We start from the raw sequence: 26,299 nt of genomic DNA, 5'->3' as shown, positions 1-26,299 counted from the left end.
TAAGATAAGAACATTATGGTTTCACCTGACATATTGAGTTCTACGAGTGGCTGAACGTAGATTCTTATGTTGACGCCCATGGACTACTGGATCATTATCTTGTCATATTCTGTGCGAGTTTATTTCTGCATATCTGCATGTGAGAAATTATGTACTTTCTTTATAAGTGATTGTAAAAAGGGAATTGTATTTTTAGTATGTCTGTTATTTGGATTAAATGAATATAGTTTTGTCATTAAATCTAACATGCAGGTTTACTGGAGATCTTATCGATTTAATTACTGTTACTAAGCCCTATTTGGTGTGTTGTGGTTGTGTTGTTTTTTGTATTTCAGGTTTGAGATAGGTTTGGTTATGGACCTAGAAGAAATGACTATTTACATTTAGAACCAATGTTAAATCGAATGTATTTAAGTTGTTGTACTTCTAATAAAAGAGTATAGATATGTTATATAATCTGATGTAGTCTTTTGAAGTGATACATTGTTGTTATGAGTACTTTACTGTACTAGATTTGTAAAGATTAAAATGTATTGGAGATTTGTAAAAAAAAAAAAAAATTCGAGGTTTTAATCTTATAAATATGTTTGGATTGTTGTCCTATGGTTATCTCTTTTGGTTATGTGATGGAATAGGGTATTACATTTGGTATCAGAGCCCAAGGTTTAAACACTCGAGACTCAATAGGTTTATTAGGGGTTTCATTATGCTTTCTATGAGATTTTAATTAAATCTATTTTTTTAGGAATTCCAGTATGCCTCCTATTACACGAGGAGCACGGGAACAAGGTATCCCTATTGCTGATGTCGATGTAGGCAGAGGCAGAGGTGGATGTAGAGGCCACGGTCGAGGCCTAGGTAGAGGTCTTGGCCTAGGTAGGGGTCAAGATCATCAAGATAGGCTTGATGATGAAATACCTCATGTTGAAGAGCAAGAGGGAATTCAAGCTGGGATTCTTTAGAGAATTCTTCATCATTTGGATAGGATTGAAGCTAGGAATAATATTCCTGGTGGGGGAGAAAATGCTCAGGGTATTCAGATTCCCAATGTCAATCAAGTTGTAGTAGTAGATCCTATTATCAGGACTCAGCTAAAGACATATCTAAGCTCAAAGGTCCATATTTTAATGGAACCGAAGCTAGTAATGAAGTTGAAGCTTGGCTTCTAAACATCAAAAGATGTTTTATTCTGCATGATTATCACACTAATGTAAAGGTTCGTTGGACTGCAATGCAGTTAAGGTCTTTTGCATCAATTTGGTGGGAAATGGAATTAGAACACCTTGGACTTCACATTTCTCAAGTCACTTGGGAATTGTTCACTGAGAGGTTTTTGGAAAGGTTCATGTCTGAGTATTGGCAGCAAACCAGATCTGAGGAATTCTTTAGCATTTCTCAGGGGAATTCAACAGTGGAAATGTACGAAAGAAAATTCTTTCAAATTAAGAAGTTTTTTGGTTGGAATGAAGGTGATAAACCTTTGGTGCAACACTTTATCAAGGGATTAAATCCTAGGATTGGTGAGGAAGTGAGAACTTTTAAACCAAAGACTGTTAAGGAAGCTGTTGATCAGGCTAAGCTTGCTGAAATGAAATCTAGTTTTTCAACCAAGAGTGTTGTTAAACCATCTATTCCTAGCAGTAATAAAAGTCAAAAATCCTTCAGGGATGATTCTAAGGCAGCACCTAGTGGCTATGGTAGTAAATCTCAAAAGCGAAAATTCAACAAATTTACCAAATTAGACAAAGGGTTTAAGGTTTTTGAACTACCTAAATCCATTAAGCCTGCTGAAAGTGTGAAACAGAGTTTTGCACTGCCACAAGCAAATTCCTCGCAGGATAAGAGTACCAAAAGAGGACCAGAATGTTGGCATTGTGGGCAGTTGGGTCATTTACAATGGAATTTCCCTCTTAAATGAAATAATTAGGGTAAGCCAAGAGCATTAAGTTTTGAAGCTACTATTGGAGATTCTAGAAGGAACCACCGTATTTTTGCTACTGTGGATCACAATCAAGCAGAACATCAGAACATGGTGATTGAGGCTAAAGGTACTTATCAAGGTAGAAAAATTTCCATTTTATTTGACTCAGGTGCCACTGATTCTTTCATTTTTGCCAATTTGGTTAAACATTGTAATATTCCTATGAGAAAGGTTGAGTTGGCATGGCAAGTTGAGTTAGCTTCTAGATCTAAGGTAGAAACTGGGCTGATTGTGGTAGATTGTGAAATTCATCTTAAGGCATTTACGACTATAGAAAACCTCAGAGTTATTCCTTTAGGAACCTATGATATAATTCTAGGACTGGACTGGTTGGATCAACACCAAGCTGTAATTGATTGCAGCAAAAAGATTATTGAATGTATTGATGATTTTGGAGCAAGTAAATTCATTTCAGGTATTAAGAGGCCTATTTATTTTAGAACTATATCCGCTAAACAACTTCAAAGGTGTTTACGGAAAGGCTGCAAACTATTTGTTGTTTCTGTCAATGATTTTTCTGAACCTATGACAAAGAAAACTAGTTTAGACCATTCTTTACTTAAGGAATTTTTTGATATTTTTGTAACAGAAATTTTTGGTATTCCACCCAAGAGAGAAATAGACTTTAGGATTGATCTTATGCCTGGTACTAAACCTTTTTATAAAACTCCTTATCGTATGACAGCACAAGAATTGGCAGAACTCAAAGTTCAACTTGAAGAACTTCTTGAGAAAGGGTTGATTAGACCTAGTGTCTCTCCTTGGGGTGCACCTGTTATCTTCGTTAAGAAGAAAGATGGATCACTTAGACTATGTATTGATTACAGATAGTTGAATAAAGTTACTATCAAGAATAGGTATCCATTTCCTAGAATTGATTATTTATTTGATCAAGTGAAGGGTGCTAAGGTATTTTCTAAAATTGATCTTAAATCTAGGTACCATCAGCTTAGAATTCATGAGGCTGATATTCTTAAAACAGCGTTCTGAACTAGGTATGGGCATTATGAATTCGTTGTTGTACCTTTTGGTTTAACAAATGCACCATCAGTATTTATGAGTCGGATGCAGGGAGTTTTTAGAACCTTCCTTGACAAGTTTGTAGTTGTTTTTCTGGATGACATACTAGTTTATTCTAACTCCTTGGAGGAGCATGAACAGCATTTGAGACAAGTTTTTTAATGTCTCCAAAGGGATAAGCTGTATGCTAATCCTGATAAGTGTGAATTTTTCAAATCATAAATAAGTTACCTTGGACACATTATTATGGGAGATGGAATAGTTGTGGATCCAGCTAAAATTAGAGCTATTGTAGAGTGGCCAACCCCTACAAACGTGTCAGAAGTAAGAAGTTTTATGGGTTTAGCTAGTTACTACCGAAGGTTTGTGGCTAATTTCTCAAAAATAGCACATTCTATCACTTCTGTTCAGAGAAAAGGTAAGAAATTTATCTGGTCAGATAAGTGTGAAGAGGCTTTTCAGCACCTTAAAGAACGTCTGACTAGTGCACCTGTATTGGTTGTACCTGATCCTTGTAAAGAATTTGTGGTTTGCACAGATGCTTCTTTGGATGGATTAGGAGCAATTTTAATGCAAGATGGCAAGGTGATTGTGTACGAATCCAGGAAACTCAACGATCATGAGTTAAACTATCCTACTCACGATTTAGAACTTGCTGCAGTAATGCATGCATTGACCAAATGGCAACATTTTCTCCTTGGACAGCATTTTGAGTTACATACTGATCACAGAAGTCTTCAATATATTTTTACACAGCCAAATCTGAATGCATGGCAACACAGATGGATGGAATTTTTGTGTGAATATAACTTTGAAGTTAGATATGTGCAAGGTAAAGAGAATAAGGTGGTTGATGCTCTTAGCAGAAGACGTCACGAGCTCTCTTCTTTAACTCTCATAGTGGATTTAAAGGAGAAAATATTGCAAAATCTGATTACTGATCCTTGGTTTTTAGATGTCAAGGCTATTATAGAAAGTGGCAGCACGTTAGAAGGTAGATTTGAGGGCTACTCTATTAACACTGATGGGTTGTTGATCTACAAAGATAATATTTATGTTCTTGAAGTTGGAGAGCTATGAAATTTGGTTATGTCTGAAGCTCATAAAGCACCCTATTCAGCACATCCTAGTGTTAAGAAAATGAATGTTAACCTTAAACAGCATTATTATTGGCCAGGTATGAAGCGAGATATTGCAGATTTTGTGGCTAGATGTCTAGAATGTCAAAGGGTGAAAGTTGAACATCAGCATCCTGCTAGTTTACTTCAATCTCATAGTGTGCCTGGATGGAAATGGGATACCATCTCCATTGATTTTATAGTAGGATTACCATTATCAGTTAGGCGTCATGATTCAATCATGGTTGTAGTTGACAGGCTAACCAAAGTTGTACATTTTATTCCAGTGAGATCTTATAATGCTACATCAATAGCACATATTTTTATGGAGCAGATAGTAAGACTGCATGGGATTCTGAAGAAGATCATATCAGATAGGGACCCAATTTTTACATCTTCTCTTTGGAGGTCTATGCAACGTGAACTTGGTACTCAACTGAATTTTAGTTTTGCATATCATCCTGAAACTGATGGGCAAACTGAGCGTGTAAATTAGATTCTGGAAGACATGCTCAGGATCTACATCATGGATAGGTAGAACAAATGGGAAGAATTCTTGCATTTAGTTGAATTTGCATATAATAATGGTTATCACAGCTCTATAGGTATGGCTCCATTTCAAGCTTTGTATGGACGACCTTGTAGAACACCCTTGAGCTGGGATAATTTAGAAGATAGAATTCTCCTAGGTCCTAAAATGCTTTGAGATATGGAACAGCATGTGAAACGAATCAGGGAACACCTTGTTACAGCATAGGATAGACAGAAAAAGTATGCAGATTTTCATAGGATTGAGCATCAATTTGTGGTTGGGGACAAAGTATTTCTGCAAGTCAGACCTAGGAAAAGTCCTATTAGATATGGTAAAGGTTCCAAATTGTCTCCACATTTTGTGGGACCATTTGAAATTTTGGAATGTGTTGGTCTGGTTGCCTACAGACTTGCTTTGCCTCCTAGTCTATATCAAATCCATGATGTTTTTCATGTGTCTATCTTAAGGAAATACATACCTGATATCACTCATGTTCTGAATTGGAATGCATTACAGGTAATGGATGGCCAATTGATGCTGGAACCAGTGCAGATAGTCCAGCGAAGAGAACTAAATCTTAGAGGTCGCAAGGTGGAGCAGGTAAAGGTATTATGGGATCATAATGATGATACCTCTACAACTTGGGAAGATATAGGGGCAATGAAAGCTTCACATCCTCATTTATTTTTAGGCTTCCAGGAGTAAGCCTAAGTTGGTGGGGGAGGGTGTCATGGCCTGGACAGTTTTATATCTATCATCTTGGAATCTGAGATTAGTTAACTTTTCTGGATGGTTTGATACTTGTTAAGTTACTTTAATTCTGGTATTATTATGTTAAACTTTTTGAGAAGTCAGAGATTACTCAAAATCTAATTCTCAGAACAGATATTTTAATATTTTCAATATTGTGTTATATTCAGAATCTTATTATTTGAATCAATCTGGATTCAGGAATCAAATTTTAAAAATCAATGTTAGTATGGTTTTAGTTTTATTTTTTTTGTCTGATTCGTACTTTCAGTTTGATGTATAAGGTGGCTTTAAAATATTATCAGTACCTTATATCTGTTGTTGCCAATTTTTAAGTATATATATATATGTGTGTGTGTGTGTGTGTGTGTGTGTGTGTGTGTGTGTGTGTGTGTGTGTGTGTGTGTGTGTGTGTGTGTGTGTGTGTATGTATGTATGTATGTATGTATGTATGTATGTATGTATGTATGTATGTATGTTTATAACGTTGTATAACTATATATATTATATATATATGAGTGCATTAGTATAAAATAATTATATATATATATATATATATATATATATGTATATGTAATTTTGGTATATTTATGTGCTTGTATTTATATTAATACAAGTTGTAATTATACGTATACATATATTTATACTTATTGATTAGCAATGATATTAATGTTAATTAGGATTAATATTAATATCAATATTAATATTGATATGAATATTAATATTAATATTAATATTAGTACCTAATACTATGTTAGTAAGAGTTAGTACCTTGACTAACCTATCATATGGAATTTAACTAAGTCATAAAACCTAAACTTGAGCATAGCCTAAGTTATCGATGCCTAACTACACTTGGCGTTATCAAGGACTTGGCAAGGGGTTTTGGGTTTTGGTGTGAGGCGGTAATGCAAATGAAATTTTAATGCTTGTAGGTCGTATATGGTACTTCTATTGCCATTGTTGGAGAAGGCTAAGAAAGTGGGTTAAGGGTTATGCTCACTATTATGAGCATTGATTTTTCACATTGTTTGAGTTTGGACCGCCATTGTTGGTTTTTCAGTTGGGGTTATGCTTGCTCTGTTGAGTGAGTTTATCTATGTTTTCATGGGGAAATTGATGGTTGTAATGGAGGTTATTTTCCCTTACTTGCCTTATAGATATTTTGTGGGTTTGAAGGCTTGGGCTACGAATTTGGAAGCTTGGGGTTATGAGTTTGAGAAAAGGGCTCTTCAGGTAGCTTCTATTGCATATCATTCCGCACTTGCACAGGCAGGGGGCTTTTCTTTGACTCTATCCTATAGTTATTGTTATGTTTCATTAGATTAGTGAATTTTTGAATATCAAAGTTTGTTATGTGGTTAAACCTAGAATCGAGTGTGGGTATGGGGATTTTACTTTGTAAATATTGTTGAATTTGGGTCTCATTGTATATTATGTATTTGTTTATGAATTTGAGTATCAAGCATATGGTTTTGGTTTCTTTAGAGCTGAGCTCTAAGTACATCATGTTTTTGTGTTCGTTATTTTGTATTAACTACATGCGACTCAGCCATAGTTATGAGCCCGCAGTGTTATTAGACCACGATTACGAGTTCGCAGTCTATGAACTCACAGTTATGAACCGAGGGCACAGACATGAATTGGGGTTGGTTATTTTGTCTAACAACATGCATGACTTTGTATCACAAATATAATACTGAATAGTATGACTGTGGTTGGTTTGGTATTGCTCTAGATTATAGTTGAGGGTTTTTGGCGATGTATTAAATAGTCATTTTATGTTTGAATAGTAGTTATTTTGAATTAAAATTATGAACTAAGACATAGGCATTGTATCAAACATTTTGTTGAATGAGTCTTAAAACAAAACAAAAACCATATTATTATGTATTAGGGTCTGTGGATATTCGCTCATAATTATTTATTTTTCTTGCTATCGTGGGTTTCAAAATTCTATGGGATATATGTTTATACTATTTTGTAGTTAATAATTCGAATAGGGTATTCGAGTTTGAACTTGGGTTTCAAGTATGACAGTTTGCTATCAATTTTTGGATCTTGTCAATTCTATTAGTTAGTTATACGAATCCAGGTTTGTTATGTAAAGCATCAAGTGAGTTATTACTGTTATTCATGATGGTAACGGCTGAATGTGTTAAACCATAGCTTAATTAACTTAATTACGGTTGTTAACTTACATATATTCCTAAAACATCAAAAAAAAAATATGTATGTTTTGTAGGCTGTATAGATTTTAGGAGATCTGGGACTGAAAAAGGGCAATTTGTTTATCAGTTCTTGTAGGTGGCTAACATTAGTATTAGGGGTACTATGTGTGAGTCGCTGATTTAAACAAAAAGGTGTTGTTTTGAATTAAAATGGTAGTTATTTGGTAACAACAAGTTATATGATTTTCAAGTGGAAAATTTTATTTATCTATTTTAATTCTGACTTTAAAATTCATAAGGTTATATATATATATATATATATATATATATATATATATATATATATATATATATATATATATATATATATATATATATATATATATATATATATATATATATATATTGGTATATGTAAGTGAGTACATATATATATGTACCATGTATATATATGAATGTGTATTTATTTATATGTATCAACATATATGTATTCCCATGTGAATAGATTGTTAGAATTTAGATTTATATTAACAATCATAAGGTTACAAATATGGTTTCAGTTGGAATTTTTAAAGAAGGTTACTTTAAAAGATTGAAGGTTGGTTTCATATATTATTTATGTTTTGTTGATGCAATTGTATATATTGAAGCAAATGAAATAAATGTATTAGTTGGAATTGGAAAATTAATTTATTTTTCTTTTCAATTAGTATAACTAATTATAATGTGTGTGTTAGATTATGCAAGTGTGATCGTTTAGATTGGGTGGCTGTCATAAAGCGAGTATCTTGTGGTGATAGAATTATGTCGCCAGATGCCCTCAGACACTAGTCTAGATCCTTATGGGAAATTTTATGATAGTTAGTTAATCAAGTGGTAATATTTAAAATTTCATGGGATGGGAATCATATAATAAGATAAGAACATTATGGTTTCACCTGACATATTGAGTTCTACGAGTGGTTGAACATAGATTCTTATGTTGACGCCCATGGACTACTGGATCATTATCTTGTCATATTCTGTGCGAGTTTATTTCTGCATATCTGCATGTGAGAAATTATGTACTTGCTTTATAAGTGATTGTAAAAAGGGAATTGTATTTTCAGTATGTCTGTTATTTGGATTAAATGAATATAGTTTTGTCATTAAATCTAACATGCAGGTTTACTAGAGATCTTATCGATTTAATTACTGTTACTAAGCCCTGTTTTGTGTGTTGTGGTTGTGCTATTTTTTGTATTTCAGGTTCGAGATAGGTTTGGTTATGGACCTAGAAGAAATGATTGTTTACATTTAGAACCAATGTTAAATTGAATGTATTTAAGTTGTTGTACTTCTAATAAAAGAGTATAGATATGTTATATACTCTGATGTAGTCTTTTGAAGTGATACATTGCTATTATGAGTACTTTACTATACTAGATTTGTAAAGATTAAAATGTATTGGAGATTTTTTTTTATAAAAAAAAATTGGGGTTTTAATATTATAAATATGTTTGGATTGTTGTCTTATGGTTATCTCTTTTGGTTATGTGATGGAATAGGGTATTACAACTGGAGTTAAGAATCCATTTCCCTGAAGAAATTGAACTTTCCATAAATACTCTCCCTTTTCCCTGTGATGTTGATGGATTTGAATCCTTGGAAGAATTTGGAACATTGATTTTTTTCTTCCTAAGTAAGTTTTCCAACTCATCTATTCTCTTAGTCTTGCAATGATGCTCATCATGATTTAGTTTCTTGCAATATGCACAAAATAGTTTATCCTTCTTATTTTTGTTTCCCTTCTTTTTGTAAGAAGAGTTACCTTGTTGTGAGGAGGAAGATTTTTGTGTCTCTGATTGTGATTTTGGCTTCCACTACTTTTTCTTGCTGTTGGTAAAATCTTTTCTGCCTTGATTTGATTAGTTCTCATTACTAGCTACCAATGTTGTAGACTTGGATGACTTGATAATTTCCATCTCTATCAATTCGATTGTTCCAACATCAACATTTCTACAAATGCATCAAATGTAGGCTTAGTGAAGGCACTTCCCATGGTCAACCTGTGAGCGTTGTAACTCGAAACAAAAGATGCATACTCTAAAAGTAGCCTCTTCAAGATGTGATGAATCAATTGATCATCCTTCATGGGATTACCACAATCTTTAAGTAGTGCTCTCAATTCATTGACTTTGTTGACATAATCTTGAATTGTGTCAAAATTATTAGGATCCAATAGAAGTAGATCATCCTCAATTTGGAATCCCTTTTCCTCATCCACCTTACCATACAACCCTTGAAGTTTCTCCCAAGCACCCTTGGCATCCTTAAAGTTAGAAATGTGGAAGAAGAGATCTCTATGAACACAACTCCTAATAATTCCTAAAGCCTAGTTGTCTTTAACTTGCCAATCAACTTGTGCATCAGCATCAGTGGGTTTTACAATTGTACCATCAACATATAGATTTAAACCTTTTTCCATTAGTCTACTCCATATAATATCTTTCCATGTAGTATAATTGTGTGAAGTTAAAAGTGGATTTTTAGCTGAACCCATGATGCAAAATTAAAAAAACACAAGAGAGAAAGAGAGACACAAAAACACAAGACACACCCCCCCTATTCACTCAATCAAAGAACCCCCCCAAAAAATGATGTTTTTGGCACTTTATATCTAGTGTGTTTACAATAGTTCACTTGTCAAAATGGAAAAAAGTGGGCTTCTAATTTTGCCATTTACAACCACCTTTTGGAGTTCAAATCTGGTACTCAGAAATGTAGCTCAAATATTCAACATTTTGAAGTTTAATCAAAGCAATACAATGTAAAAAAAAGGACCTATTTTTGAAAGTGGTATTTTTGTCTGCAAAAACCTATAATTTGGTAGCAGATTTGGAAAGTAGGAAAAAATTTAGCACTTTAAAGAAAATAGAACCTAAAAATGTGTCTAGATGAGCTCAAACTAAGCCTATGAGGTTGCAAAAATTGGGATTTGCGATTTGCAAAAAAATTTAGGAATAGAGATCTCAAACATACTCTGTAATTATTTTTCCTAAATTGTCGTTGTCGTGCCTCCAAAAATCAAATGACTCTAAATTTCATCTCAAATGTATGATTTTGGTGAAATAAAGGTCAATTTGGGGGGTTTTTGACCTTCTAAATATGATGCCAATATCTAATTTGCACCAGCAAGCTCCAATATTTTCATGTAAAAAAATTCTTTCCTATTAGCCTAAAAGACCAATTTTTCACAAAATTTTGAAAATAAAATGCAAATCTGAAAAGCAAAAATGTAAAGATGCAAATTAAAATATGCAAATCTGAAAGATCGTACCAATTCTGCAAATTGGGCCTTTAGCTTTTGATTTACAAAAAAAATTGCCTCAGATTTGACTGTGGCCTAGGGTAGGCAAATCTATTGTCAAAATTCACTAAATCGATGCTCTGGATGCAATGGTGAGGTCCTCTTTGGCTCTAGAAACTACCAATGACTATGATACTCTAGATCTAAATCAAGGTCCTCCAAGAGGTGAAGTAAAAATGGTCTCCAATGGCTATGTGAAGAGAAGCTCCCTCAGCTCTAATACCATGTAAGAATTTTCCTTAGGGAAAAATCACCCAAGATCAAGAAGCTCAAGCACTAGCACAATATGGCACAATAAAGTATGATCAGAATAACAATATGAAAATGAATTTATGTACATACACACTAGGAGTGTCTAAATATAAAGGCCTCTAGAATGACTAGGAGTCAGCAAAATGATAAGACTCACAACTAAGCACCTGTCCACCAAGAGTGGATTATCCTCAATTGAACACAGAAGTTAGTACGATGATGAGAGGATAATCTTACATAGATGTGTCACATGAAAAGATGTTTTAAACACCATGTGCTTAATTAGAGTATGAACAATTGTGTTGTCTACATGATAACTCAGATAAATATGCAAACTTCTGTGTTGTAGACACCATGTGCTGAATTAGAGATGCTAACTCATTTTTTTTCAACAAGACAACTTATATGAGTATGCATGCTCCTAGATGTCTAATCTAATAAATAATAAAATAATGCATTAACCTAAGTAAACTTAAGTAAAGTGTAATAATAATTAATTATTTACACTAACAATATGAATATTTATTTGTTAATAATTTAATAAGGAGAGTGTATTACATTTAAATTATGAATGTTTTACAAGGCTTGAATATTTATTTTTACTTAAATATAAGGTATATGGATAAATTTTTTGTATTAGAAAAATTGATTTTTTTTAAAGATCTAGAGAGTCCTTCTAGGAAGAGAGTGGTCTTATTAGCTTAAGATCGGGAGAGTCCCATTAGGAAGAGAGTGATCTTAATATAGATATAAGGCTCAAATATTCCATTGCAATTAATAGATGCATATTTGATAGGGGCCCTAGATAGAGAATATTTATTCTAGGAAGGACCTTGAAGGGAGCACGTCATAGAAGATATAGAAGTAACTAAGGATCTATGAATAGAGTTATCAATCCCGATATGAAGGCATCTATAAGGTTGGGTTTAGGGTAGAGGGTAGAATAGTGAAATATAATATGTCATAGTATAAATTCTAACAATGGTTTCACAGGTATTTTTGTCCTACCTAGCAAGGACATTATGGTGATATCAAAGCATGTTCTTGCCATCATGTAGGGTGAATACAATTATAAGCATTTCAATCAACAAACTATTGAATATCTAGGTGATAATTTAGCCTCCAAACATGATTACGTAAATGATTATTATAAGTTCATGAATGCAAGTAATTTATTGTCAAGATGGGAAAGGTAGAGAAAATCCTCACAAGATAGATAAATTCAAAGATAGCTAAGGACATGATTCCAAAAGCCTTTAGGAAAAATTCCAACATGGGCATGAACATGCAGTCCTAATAAATTAAGAGAGACTACTCATAGATGAGTGTCTACCACCCTCTGACATTTAAGTTTTCATCCTCTTAAGGAAGGTATGTAAGAATCATAAGACATTTGAGATCAATATGCTAACTATTAAATATATTTCAATTCAAAATGCATACAGATGACCCTCTAGAGAGACCATTAAATGAATCATCAAATACAAGATATTGAAACTACAAAGCTCATTCATACCATATCGATCAATTATTAAGTTGACTATCAAATTAGGTTTGTAGATTTGGACAACTCGCTCGCCTTGACATTATTAAATCTATTTTTCATTATCTTGTCAACAAATTCAAACCAAATGATAAATTAACCACCATCAATCAAACAATTTAAGTAAGGTTGAATAGGTGACATATAAAAAATAATAAAGTACTCTTTGATATAATATAATATATCAATCATCCTATGATCAAACACAAATCGACTAATAAATAGATCATCAATTATGCTTAATTAATCTCCTAACGAGAAATAATCTTATTAGCATGTAAAATTTAAGTTGAATTAAATGTAGTGCATGTTCATAAACTTATCCTAACTCTTATCTTTCTATTCAAATGAGTGAAATTGAGGTTTCATTCTAACAAAGATCCTGATTGCTTGAGGACAATCAATTTCTACCCCTCTAATAAGACAATCTAATATTAAGTCATAATAATCCTTATATCAATTAATAGATACATGAATAATATAATAAAGTAAAATAATAGTTAAATACTAATCAATTATACAATCCCATCTAATTAGATATCAATAGAAATCTATATTACTAATAAAATCCTATTATTATATGATCAATTCATATTTATATTTATACATCCCTAAATAATAAGCAAAAAAAAGTTAACCACCAATCACATTCAAAAATTGGGTGAACCGCATAAGATATAATTTAAATGCTTTAATAAAATACTGATCAGAAATAACCCATGTGACCCTCCATAATGCAGCTATGTCATGAGTCGATTTAAGAATACCATGGGTCATGCTAGTTGGTGGGACCACAAGGGTTATATTTAATAGGGACATGGGAGTTTAGAAAAAACATATACATGTTTTCCTTACTTTCAGTCATTTGCTAAGAATTAGAGTAACAACATTGACCACAAAAGTCCATTGGAGAATTGAGACCATAGAGGATCATACCCCACCAATCAAAGTAGTTCAAGCACATTTGAGGTACAAACAACTATCAACTACTAAGGAATATATGACTATTCATTTATGAATAATTTATTAAGGGAATGATATTATATTTAAATTATGAATGTTTTACAAGGAAGGCATGAATATTTATTTTTACTCAAATGCATGGTATATGTATAATATGTTGTATTAGGGAAAATGATTATTTGTTAAGATCAAGAGAGTCCCATTAGGAAGTGATTGATCTTAATATAGCTATAAGGATGAAATGTTTCATTGCAATGAACATATGAATATGTGATAAGGGCCCTAGATAGAGAATATCTATTCTAGGAAAGACCTTGAAGGGAGCACATCATAGAAGACAAAGTAGTAACTGGGGACATATGAATTCAAGAGGGTTATTCATCTTGATATGAAGACTTCTTTAAGTTTTGGATTAGGATAGAGGGTAGATTAGTGAGATATAATTTGTTAGTATATAATTCTAACAGTGGTTTTATAGGTTTTTTTTTCATACCTAGTGGGGACATTACAAGTGAAAGGAATTTGAAGTGTGAAAATGCTTCAAAATGCTAAATCTAATAGGACAAATATTACTGAAAACTATCTCACAAATCCTTACACTATGGAAAATTAAATAAACACATACAAAAAGATTCAATAGATAAAAACATAAAGTAAATATTACATGGGAAACCCTTCTTGGGAAAAATCCACCACTCCAAAGCCAAACTTAATTGTATTATCAACAACAACAGTTACAATACAATCTATAGAGACACAACTCTTCAAGATTATTCAGTTGTGATATCAAAACTAGAATGATTTTGACACCATAACAATTCTCTTCGAACAATGCTCTCTCGCATATAATTCTTTACAACAATACCTTGTACAAATAGAGTTTTCATACAAGATGAAACAATTTATAAAGTGTCTACATTCAATGCATCTACAAATTATTTTAGAAAATTACTAATGAAAAACTCTTACATAAAAACAAAGCATAAGAGAATAAATCAGCAAAAATATAGAAGCTTTCTATTTTTCTAGTCCAAGTCTTTTCTTGTGGAAGATTCCATCTTCATTTAGCAACTTTCCATGAAAGCACAAATAAAAAAGTAAATCATGGTAAGGCTAGGTCACCTTATCCCAACAATATCCCACTTAATGAAGACCTTACAAGAGTTATTGTAACACAACATAGGCCCCAAGGCCCATAAAACGAACACACCATTTTAACTTCTTAATGCTCACTAGCTTTGTCAATGCATCCGCAACATTCTCCAAAGTTGCAACCTTTTCCAACTCCACCTTTCCATCTTCCACCATATCTTGAAAAAAATGATATTGTGCATCAATATGCTTTTTTTTGGTATGGAAAGTAACATTCTTTGTTGAATAGATGGCACTCTAGCTATCATAACAGATAATAATTTGTCCTGTAAATATCATAACACAATCTCTTAAGCCAAATTGCCTCTTTAGAAGCATGAGTAGTTGTCATTTACTATGCTTCCATAGTGGACAAAGCAACTATAGCCTTCCACTTACTCATCCAACTAATTGCACCACCAAAGATCATGAAAATATATCCACTAATGGATCTTCTATTGTCAATTTTTCCTACCCAATTTGAATCCACAGATCTATGAATGTAAATAGAAAGTTGAGATATAGAAGAGTTGCTATAAAAATACAAGGAATACTTGAATGTGCCTCTCAAATATCGAAACACTCTCGTAATTTCATCCCAATAAATCCTTCTAGGATTAGCCATTTATTGACTAAGGACTCTCATTGGTTGGACAACGTCTAGTCTCGTATAGACCATAGAACACATCAAGCTTCCAACAACACTTGCATAAGGTACTCACAACATTTCCTCCATCTCTGTAGAAGATTTTAGAAAATCCTCTTTGGATAGCTTTATTACATGAAAAATTGGAATGACTAACTGCCTGCAAGATGTCATGTTGAATTTCTCCAACACAGAGTTAACATACTTCCTCTAGCTCATCCAAAGATTTCTAATAGCTTTATCTCTAACGATCTCAATCACAAGAATATATCTAGTTGCACCTAGATCTTTCATTCCAAACTGTGCTAATGACTAAGACTTGAAATCTAAAATCATTCTTTTACCATTCCCAATAAACAACATAATATCCACATACATGACTATGACAAGAATGTGACCATTGTCATATTTATAATACACATAATGGTTAGATTTAGATCTTAGAAATCCCAAAAACAATACATAGGTGTCAAACTTTTGATACCACATTCTAGGAGATTGCTTCAAACCATATAGAGATTTCTTCAACTTACAAAAAAGATTTATTTACCTTTTCAACAAAGTGGTTTGGTTGTGACATATAAATTTCTTCCTTCAAATCACCATGAATAAATGTTGTCTTCACATCCATTTGCTCAACTTCAAAATTACAAGCTACTGTAAGTGATAACAACAATCAAATGGATGTCAATCTATCTACAGGAGAGAATATTTCACCATAATCAATTCGCAATTGTTCCTTATACTTATCAATCTAGACCCACTTTATTCATTAACATCCACTTACATCCAATAGATTTTCATCCTTTAGGAAAATGTATCAAAGCCCATCTAGCATTATTTTAAATGTTCTCATCTCTCTTAGGATTAACCACAGATAGAAATAATAGCTACATCCAAATATAACCAATATCAAAAAGTAAAAAATCACATAGAAGAGAACACAACATACAAAGACTTAACTTTTTTCACCCAATACCTAGGCTATGTCCACCAACAAAAAGTCCAATAATATTATTATCTAGTGATTACAATTTGGAATCCATTATAGATCAATACCATCACAAGAAGCTACAATATCACCATACATTATGAAATCCCTGATTCTAAGTCTTTTTATACAAGCTTTTTCCGCCTACAAAATTAGGGAAAGAATAATTTTTCCAAAGGAAAAAATTGACCTCGTCTTGGAGGCACTACCCCCAAAACCCCATAGAAATAACCTGAGGGGAAATTGCACTAAATAAACCTATATGTCTAATTAGGCTCCACATCACAACAATCTCTGCATTCCTAGATTCTATCCAAAAATTTGCATTATCCATATCCATAGCCTCTCTAATTAGTCCTTGTTTAATCACTATTAGAAATCAAAGAAAATATACAACTAGAATCCAACAAAGAATATCCAAACCTCTTGGTGAATAACCAAATCTATCAAGTCATTGTCTATCAAGAGTATACCTTCTCAAAGTTTGAGGTTTGGGTTCTTTCTCTTCTTTAGAACTTTTAGAGCTACTTAAGCTCTCCTCATTTTTAGGTCTATCAAGAGCTTGTAGTTCCTATTCCTTAGATGTAGTATAGGAATATGAACTACTTCCTTTTTTTGTATCTCTTCCTTTTCTTGTTGAAAATCAACTGTAAAAGGTTTCAACTCACAAAATATAACACTTCTACTATAGAGCACCTTCTCTACAATTAGATCCCAAAGCGTGTAACCTTTCACATTGACACCATAGCCAATGAGGATACACTTAACTTACTTATTCTCTAATTTTGACCATTTTACACTTGGCACATGAGCATATGACTCACAACCAAAAACTCTGAGATGTCTCAAATATGGCTTCTTGTTAGACCACCCTTCCATGGGTGTCTTCTCAAAGGTTGTTGAAGTAGGAGACCTATTAATTAAATAAAATGTAGTGGCAACAGCTCCAGGCCAAAACTTTTGTTCAAGACCAGCACCACTCAGCATACTCCTAGCCCTCTCCATAAATATTCTAATCATCCTTTCTACAACTACATTTTGTTGTGGAGTGTATAGAGTTGTTTCATGTCTCTCAATTCCATGATCTTTATAGAACCTATCAAATTTTGCTAAACAAAACTCTTTTCCATTATCAATCCTCAAACGCTTAATTTTCTACAAGTCTAATTTTCAACCAAAGATTTAAATTCCTTAAACCAACTAAAATCTTCAGATTAATTTACTTCTGAGGAAATACACAAATGTCCTACTATAATCATCTATGAATGAGACAAAATAAAAAGACTTCGTTATCAAAGGAATATATATTGGAACAAAAATATTTGAATGTATATAATCCAAAACCCTAGAACACTTATGAGAACTCAAATGAAAGAAAACATTGTATTGTTTACCATAAATGCAATGTTCGAAAAATTCAAACTCCATATTACAATCATCAATGCCTTTAACAAGGCTCTTATTTTTTAGGGCTCTAAGACTTGTCTCACCAATGTAACCAAGTCTTTGGTTGCATAGCATTGTCTTCTCATGAGGGATCTTCATCTCCAAAGTATTAGCACCCTTAGGTAGCTAGAAAGAACAACCATCAGATGTAGAAACAATGTTATTCTTTTCTTGATCTGTTGGTGAGGATGAAGAAGCTAAAGCAATTTTCTTGGACTTCACAGTAGTGTTATTGCACTTAATCATGCATGCATCCAACCTATACAAGGTACCAATCCTATCACCCTTAGCAAGTACCATAGATCATTTTTTCATCTTGCATCCATCACTTGAGAAAAAAACTTACACAACCACATCACCAAGCTTCTGACTGAAAGTAGGTTTCTTGCTAAACCAGGGATATCTAGTACACCATCAATCCCCTTCACTCTTCCATTAGGGAATTTTATATTGACTCTACTATAACCAAAAATATTTAAATGAGAGTTATCACTTAGCTACACCTTTCCAAAATCAAACTCTTCATACTTTGAAAACCAATCTTTGTGAGATGTCATGTGAAAAGAAGCACTTGAATCTATCATCTGCACATCTTCTTATGTGTGTGTTGCCATGGATGGAACAAAACCATCTACATTATCTTGAGAAAATTTATTAGTGTCAGAATCACAAAAAAAAATGTACCATTCTTTTTCATCTCCTCTTTACAATCTCTTTGAATATGACTAGGTTTGCTACAGTTTCAACATTTTGCATTGACATTTTTACCAGGAGAGTTAGATCCCCGAGGAAACTTTTATTTTCCCTTCTTGTCCTTTTTCTTACTTTTCTCCATTGTTCTACCATGAGCAACAAGGGCCTCCTTAGCCATCTCACAAGATTCTCTTTGCATCTCTTCAAATAGTGACAAACCAACCACATCCTCAAATTTGAAAGTGGTTTTTTTGCTTCCATTATCCATAACAAGGTGGACCCATGAGTCTGGAAAAGAAAATAACATAAGCATACATTTATCTTGATCATCAATCTTATAACCAACAGGATTCAACTAAATAGTTAGCATATTAAATGCATTCAAGTGATCGACAACAAAACCTTCTTCCTCCATTCTTAAAGAATACAATTTCTTTCTTAGAAAAAACATATTTACATGTAAGCACGTATCCACATGACACCTTTGTGACACAAAAGTAAGAAATCCATTCAAATATATATTGCTATAGTGAAAAACTGATTGGTGTCCCTATATGTAGTCTCTCATGGGCCATTTCTATCTAAGTGAAATACTTACAACCTCTAATACTATCTTTCAAAGATGGAAAAACTTCACCAAATGATGGATGATAAAATCTCTGAGTCAACCCACACCTATGCCTCATCAAGTATTCTACATGTATATCAAATGAAAAGTGATGAGAACTCCTCACTATGTAGTCAAAATAAATATCTCCAACCTCTATCAATGGCTTATCATATGGTATAATTTTACCACTAGAAGTGGATGAATACTTCTCAACCTGATCATTCCTTAAGATATCATCAATGACAACCTTCTCAAAGTTCATATTTGAATGTTGAGTTGAATTAGAGTGTGCCAAATCTAATTTCTTATTTATCTAAATAATATAATTATATTCTTCATGAAATGCCACTAAAGTAGCCACAAGGGTGTTCTTGGCATTCATGAGCTCATACATACATACATCTACATTTGCTTCCTTCTTCCTCAATGCTTCAGAGTAAATATATGCAAGGTCAAAGAGATGATTGCGATCCAAAAGAAAGACTAGGTAATCTAAATTCATAATTTTCAACCCTTCTTAAATTTGTAAACTGTGGAGATTCCTCTTTAAGTCCCCTTTGTTTCCCCCCAATCTATTGCTTCCAAATATACTTTTCAAATATGCCATATATGTCATCAAAGTATGATCAAACTACAATAATCATATTTTTTGTAAATTTCATTTGAATCTCCAAATAAGGTGAACTAGTAAGTGTATGAGATAAGTCAATTTCACATGATGTGGGACAAATGTTTTCATCTTACGTAGCCATATCATTGATGTCAACTTTTATACTTAGTTGTGAAAAAAAAATAGGGACAATATCATATTTAAAAATAAATTCATCACAAGAAGAATCTATACCATATGTAGATATATATAGGTCTAAATCAAAGTCAACATTAACACTCACAAAAGATATTGAGTCATCATTATTGGTTGACTAGGAAATCTTCTTTAATGTGTTATCAACATGCCCATCAAGAGAACTAGTGTCGATAGCCTTTCAAGAGACCTCTACCTTCATACTTTAATATCAATAGACATGTACCATGTTTAACATCTTCTACATGATCATGTGAAGGTTGCAAATCAATGGAATTCATTGCACTTCTTTTTCAAGGCCACCTATAAGAAGAATTTGGTCTATTGAAAATCTTCATACAATTTTCACACCTATCTTTTACAAGAAGATCCTAGGCTAGTTCATAGTAGTTTTTTTTCATCTCAATCTTGTTTTATAGCTTTGGATGAAATTCCACATAATCAATCAAGGGTAAATCACTCTAAACCCATGTTGGAAGTTTGTTATACTTATCATACATGTCTAGTAGCATCATTCTTACATCAGGCTATGAAAGTTGGCATAATTGTTGTGTTGATCCCACAAGTCTCATTAGCATGAAGATTGTGAAATATAAAGAGTGTTTTCATTTATGGGAAAATTTATTGGCAACCAGTTGAAGGAAGAAAGTGAGACAAGGTAATATGGTCACCGATTAAGAGTAAATTAGTATGAACACATTATACTACGCCACCACCAGTAGATAAGAATGAAAGGTAATTGATCTAGATCATCAATAAAGTGAATCACCATGGATGTGAAAGAAGCAAAGAGATAAACAATGGAAGCAAGCAAGGACTCTAATAACCCCTCTAATAAAAAAATCTAATATTCAATCACTATAATCCTTACATTAAATAATTGATAAATGAATAATATATTAAAGTTAAATAATAATTAAATACTAAATAATTAGACAATTCCATCTAATTAGTTATCAATAAAAATATATATTAATAATAAAATCCTATTATCATATGATTGATTCATATTAATACATCCCTAAATAATACAAAAATAAAAGTAAACCACTGATCACATTTAGAAATTAAGCATACCGCATATGATATAGTTTAAATTTTTTAATAAAATAGCGATTAGAAACAACTCATGTGACCCTTTATAATGTACCTATGTCATGGGTCCATTTAGGCATGTCATTGATCATGCCAATTGGTGAGATCCCAAGGGTTATATTTAAGAGGGACGTGGGATCTTAGAAAAAACATATGCATTTTTTCCTTACTTTCAATCATCCGCTAAGAATTAGAGTAAAAACATTGACCGCAGAAACCCATTGGAGAATTGAGACCACAAAGGATTGTGCCCCACCAATCAAAGTAGTTCAAACACATTTAAAGGTACAAATAGTTGTCAATCACTAAGGAATGTATGGATATTTATTTGTTAATAATTTAATAAGGGTCCAATATTATATTTAAATTAAGAATTTTTTACAAGGCATGAATATTTATTTTTACTTAAATGCAAGGTATATGTATAAATATGTTATATTAGTGAGAATGATTATTTGTTAAGATCAAGAGAGTCCTTCTGGGAAGAGAGTGATCTTATTAGCTTAAGATTAGGAGAGTCTCATTAGGACAAGAGAGAGCTTAATATAGTTATGAGGCTGAAATATTTTGTTGTAGTTAACATATGCATATGTGATAAGGGCACCCAATAAAGAATATCTATTCTAGGAAGGACCTTGAAGGGAGCACTTCATAGAAGATGTAGAAGTAACTCAGGACCTATGAATAGGGTTATTGATCCCAATATGAAGACATCTGTAAGGATGGAGTTAGGATAGAGAGTAGAATAGTGAAATATAATATGTTATAATATAAATTCTAATAGTGGTTTCACAAGTATTTTTGTTCAACCTAGTGGGGACATTACGGTGGTATCAGAGCATGATCATGCCATCATGTGGGGTGAATACAATTATAAGCATTTTAATCAACAAACTATTTAATATCTATGTGAGAATTCAGCCTCCACACATTATTGCATAATTGATGATTATAAGTTCATGAATACAAGTAATTTATTCTCAAGATGGGAGAGGTAGAGAAAATCCTCACAAGATATGTAGATTCAAAGATAGCTAAGGACATGATTCCAAAAGCCTTGAGAAAAAATTCCAAGATGGGTATGAACATGCAGTCTTGATACTTTAAGAGAGACTACTTTTAGATGAGTGTCTAGCACCCTATGACATTTAAATTTTCATCCTCTTAAGGAAGGTATGTAAGAACCATAAAACATTTGAGATAAATATGCTAACTTTTAAATATATTTCAATTCAAAATGGATACAGATGATCCTCTAAAGAGACCATTAAATGAATCATCAACTACAAGATATTGAAACTACAAATCTCATTCATGCCATATCTATCAATTATTAAGTCGACTATCAAATTTGGTTTGGAAATTTGGGAGACTCACCCACCTTGACATTATCAAATTTATTTTTCATTATCTAGTCATCAATTCAAACCAAATGATAAATTGACCACCATCAACCAAACAATTAGTAAAGTTGAATAGGTGGCACATAAAAAATAATAAATTACTCTTGGATATAATGTAATATACCAATCATCCTATGATCAAAGCACAAACCAACTAACAAATTGATCATCAATTATTCTTAATTAATCTCCTAACGAGAAATAATCTTATTAGCGTGTAAAATTAAAGCTGAATTACATGTATTACATGCTCATAAATTTATCCTAACTATTATGATTTGATCCAAATGAGTGAAATAAAGGGTTCATTCTAATGAAGATCCTGATTGCTTGAGGACAAGCAATTTCAAGAGGGTAGGAATGTAATAACCCCTCTAATAAGACAATCCAATATTAAATCATAATAATACTTATATCAATTAATAGATAAATGATAAACATATTAAAGTAAAATAATAATTGAACTAATGAATTATAGAATTCCATCTAGATAGATATCAATAGCAATCTATATCAATAATCAAATCTTATTATCATATGATTGATTCATATTTATACATACATAAATAATAAGAAAAAAAAGTTAAACAACAATCACATTCATAAATCAGGCGAACCGCATATGATATAATTTAAATGCTTTAATAAAATACTAATCAAAAATAACCCACATGACCCTCCATAATGCAGCTATGTCATGGGTCCATTTAAGCATGTCATGGATCATGCCGGTTCATTGGACCATAAGGGATATATTTAATAGGGACATTGGAATTTAGAAAAAAACATATACATTTTTTTTCCTTACTTTTAGTCATTTGCTAAGCATTAGAGTAAAAGCATTGACTACAAAAACCCATTGGAGAATTGAGATCATAGAGGATCGTGCCTCACCAATCGAAGCAGTTCAAGCACATTTGAGGTACAAGAAACTATCAACCACTAAGGAATATATGAATATTCATTTGTGAATAATTTATTAAGGGGAGGATATTATATTTAAAGTATGAATGTTTTACAAGGCATGTGTGAGGCCTCGCCCCGACCCATCGTAGCATAGTGATACATTACTCTTATTTTGTTATCCGCGACTCGAGATGTCGAGACTTTATCTGATGCTTAGAACATATTTTATTATTTCATGTTGTGTGATGTTATTTCCAGATATATTTGATGATTGTCATTTAATGATCATGTATATGTATGTTGACGAAATCAGTAAAATTGAGATTTGATTTAAGATATTTCAATGGTTAAGAATTATGTAGGATGAAGAAACTCTTATTGATGTATGTTTTAATTTATGAAAATTTCTGATACATATGCGTTTATATACATGTGATTTTACGGGACTACTGATGTGTGCAATGAGCGTGCAGATATTTAGCCGAGAAACCCTATGGAGGAACAAAACTGATCTCCATGTGCTAAAATTTGGAAACCCTATTGTTCGTAATTATGTTCTTTCAGTGTCGCTTGATACTCGTAAAATGTTTTTGTGCTTGATTTGCAAGTTAGAGTTGTTAGATAGACCTATTTTATCTCTAGATTTTATTTGACTCTAACCTCTTCCCTAAGGCTTTAAAACATGTTTTTTTTCTAACCAATGGGTGTGGGTATGGGTTAGGGGTCTTTTCCAACCCCTAAGCCCCTTTTTTTGACTTTTGAGGTCACTTAAAAGTCCCCTTTTTTGCCTTTGTGCGAAAATTGCAAGTGGTTGTCTTGAGTTGTCTTACCCCACCTCCTTTTAAGGTTTAACCTTGGTGTAGGTTGAGTTAGGAGTTCTAGTGTGGCTAGTGGGTGGAGATAGTTATTGCTCCTTTTTGGGTGGTTGAGTTGGAGGCTTATTTAGAGGCCTTCCTTGGTCTAGTGGTTTGGTTACCCAATCTCTACATTTAGAGAACTTTTCTTGAAGCTTGAAGGAAGGAAGGGGATACTCTACTCAAATTGGTTCATTGCCATTACCTCTTTGTGAAGGTAGGAAACTCCCATCTCCCTTATTCAGTTTTTATGTTTTGTTTCATGTTCTTGTGACCTTGTTGCTGTTTTACTGTTGTATGGTTGTGGGTATGTTGGGAAGATTTGTAAACCATGTCTTTTTGGTTGTTTTCCTTCTTGTTTATGTTTGAAATTTTGAGTTTTCCTTGCATGGGTGTTTTGGTATTACTCACCCTAGGAGAGGGTAGAAGTGACCAATTTTGGGAGAGGTCTGTTTAGTTGGACTCCAACCTGTGTAGAGTCTCTTCACAAGATGAGAAGAGGGATAAAGGGTAGGGTGTTATGGGCCCCTACCCGTCAGCACAAACCTAGTATGAGTATGGTAAGTTAAATGGAAGAACGGAAGTTCTTGGTTATTGGCCCCGATTGGGCATCTGAATTTGGTGTTGTGCTTGACTTCTCCAGTTGGAAGAATTTCTCCCTAGTCTTGATTCATTGTGAATCTTATTGTGTAAACCATGTGTGATTTTGCATGCTTGATGTTCTTTTGGTTCTGCTTGGTTGTCACCCGATCAATTATTGGTATCCTCCATGGTTCTAGAAGTGAGATGCAGAAAACATTACAAACTCCTTGATTTTGATCATGAAGAAAATTTGATTAAATTATTGAAAATTGGGATTAAGATTCTATTGTAAATTGTATTTTTAAACCTTTTTGTATATGGCAACGAAGCCGGGTTTTCTTCCTGATTCTTTCCCGGCTGAGCCTTTGAATCAGGTTAGCCAATAAAGTAATGGATGAGTGTATTTGGTTCTCATAATATTTGTTCATAATGTTCAGTTGTATGAGTGCTCATCAAAATAGAATAAATAAATTTGTATATATATAGATGGGAGAATAGAATCATAGATAATGTCTTGATTTATGAATGTTCAAGTTTTAATTACGATAATGAAGAGTTGAATTGATATAGTGAGTTTCAATTATGATGTATAAGTATTATGATGAGATCAATCAAGAGCAAACCATATATTACGAAATCAAAGATAATTCATTTCTTGGTAAATTTCATGGTGGTTATAATCAAATTTGAATGAGAATAATCCACCACCTTTTCTTTTATTATGTGTATAGTATCATTCACCTTCTAAGTTCTTCAAATATGATCAATTGGACTGAGAGGTTGTATTCTTGAAATCAATAATAATAATAATCAGAACTTAGAACTCTTACCATGTCCTTGAAGAACCAATATAAAACATACATGTTTAAACTAGAGATTGAGAAACTATAACTAATGTACTCCTTTGCATTGGAATACTTGTATTAAGGAAGAATGTTAATAATAGAATTATTCAAATCCTTAGTAACATAAATGAAATGCATAAAATGGCATGACCATGCCTTGTTAAAGTTATGCTTCAAAAAAAAAAATATGCACTCCCAGGAGTAAAAACTCTCTGGAAAATACATGGGGAAAAGAATTCATTGCTTCCAAACCATAGAGCATATTCTTGCTCAGATTCCTTCCTTAATGAATAAAGAAACAAAATAAATATTATGTAAAATCTCATGGGTGCATAATTTTGAAAATATAAATATGTACATTTTTAAATAAAGTCAATATCTAAATATCTTTTCTTCACCTATAAAACTTTATGAACTTATTGCTCTCCTTGGCCTTGCATGTCAATTTAAGCTTGCCTTATAAAGGTCTTTAGTGTCTGCCTCATGTCATAGTGGATGGGATGGGTGGGTGACATCATCTTGCCACCTTGTCCCATCCCCATTTCTCTTCATTCCTAGCGGCCAGTTTGGGGAAGATGGTATTTATGAGAGAAAGGCAATTTGAGGTGGTCAC

General features: G+C 32.7%; 1 protein-coding gene across 1 annotated transcript; it reads left to right on the top strand.

The window, feature by feature from the left end:
- The first annotated feature begins 2,029 nt into the window (after positions 1-2,029).
- LOC149572214 (uncharacterized) lies at positions 2,030-2,971 on the top strand. Its single transcript, XM_089815789.1, has 2 exons — positions 2,030-2,718; positions 2,920-2,971. Exons 1-2 carry the CDS (start codon positions 2,030-2,032, stop codon positions 2,969-2,971), a joined length of 741 nt encoding a protein of 246 aa, XP_089671915.1.
- The last annotated feature ends 23,328 nt before the right edge of the window (positions 2,972-26,299 follow it).

This window comes from Cupressus sempervirens, chromosome 2 (assembly GCF_028749045.1).
Source record: "Cupressus sempervirens isolate cs-2001-9-10 chromosome 2, ASM2874904v1, whole genome shotgun sequence".
NCBI lineage: Eukaryota > Viridiplantae > Streptophyta > Pinopsida > Cupressales > Cupressaceae > Cupressus > Cupressus sempervirens.
Note: the sequence above shows the minus strand (reverse complement) of the source record. Positions and strands in the feature narration are given on the sequence as shown.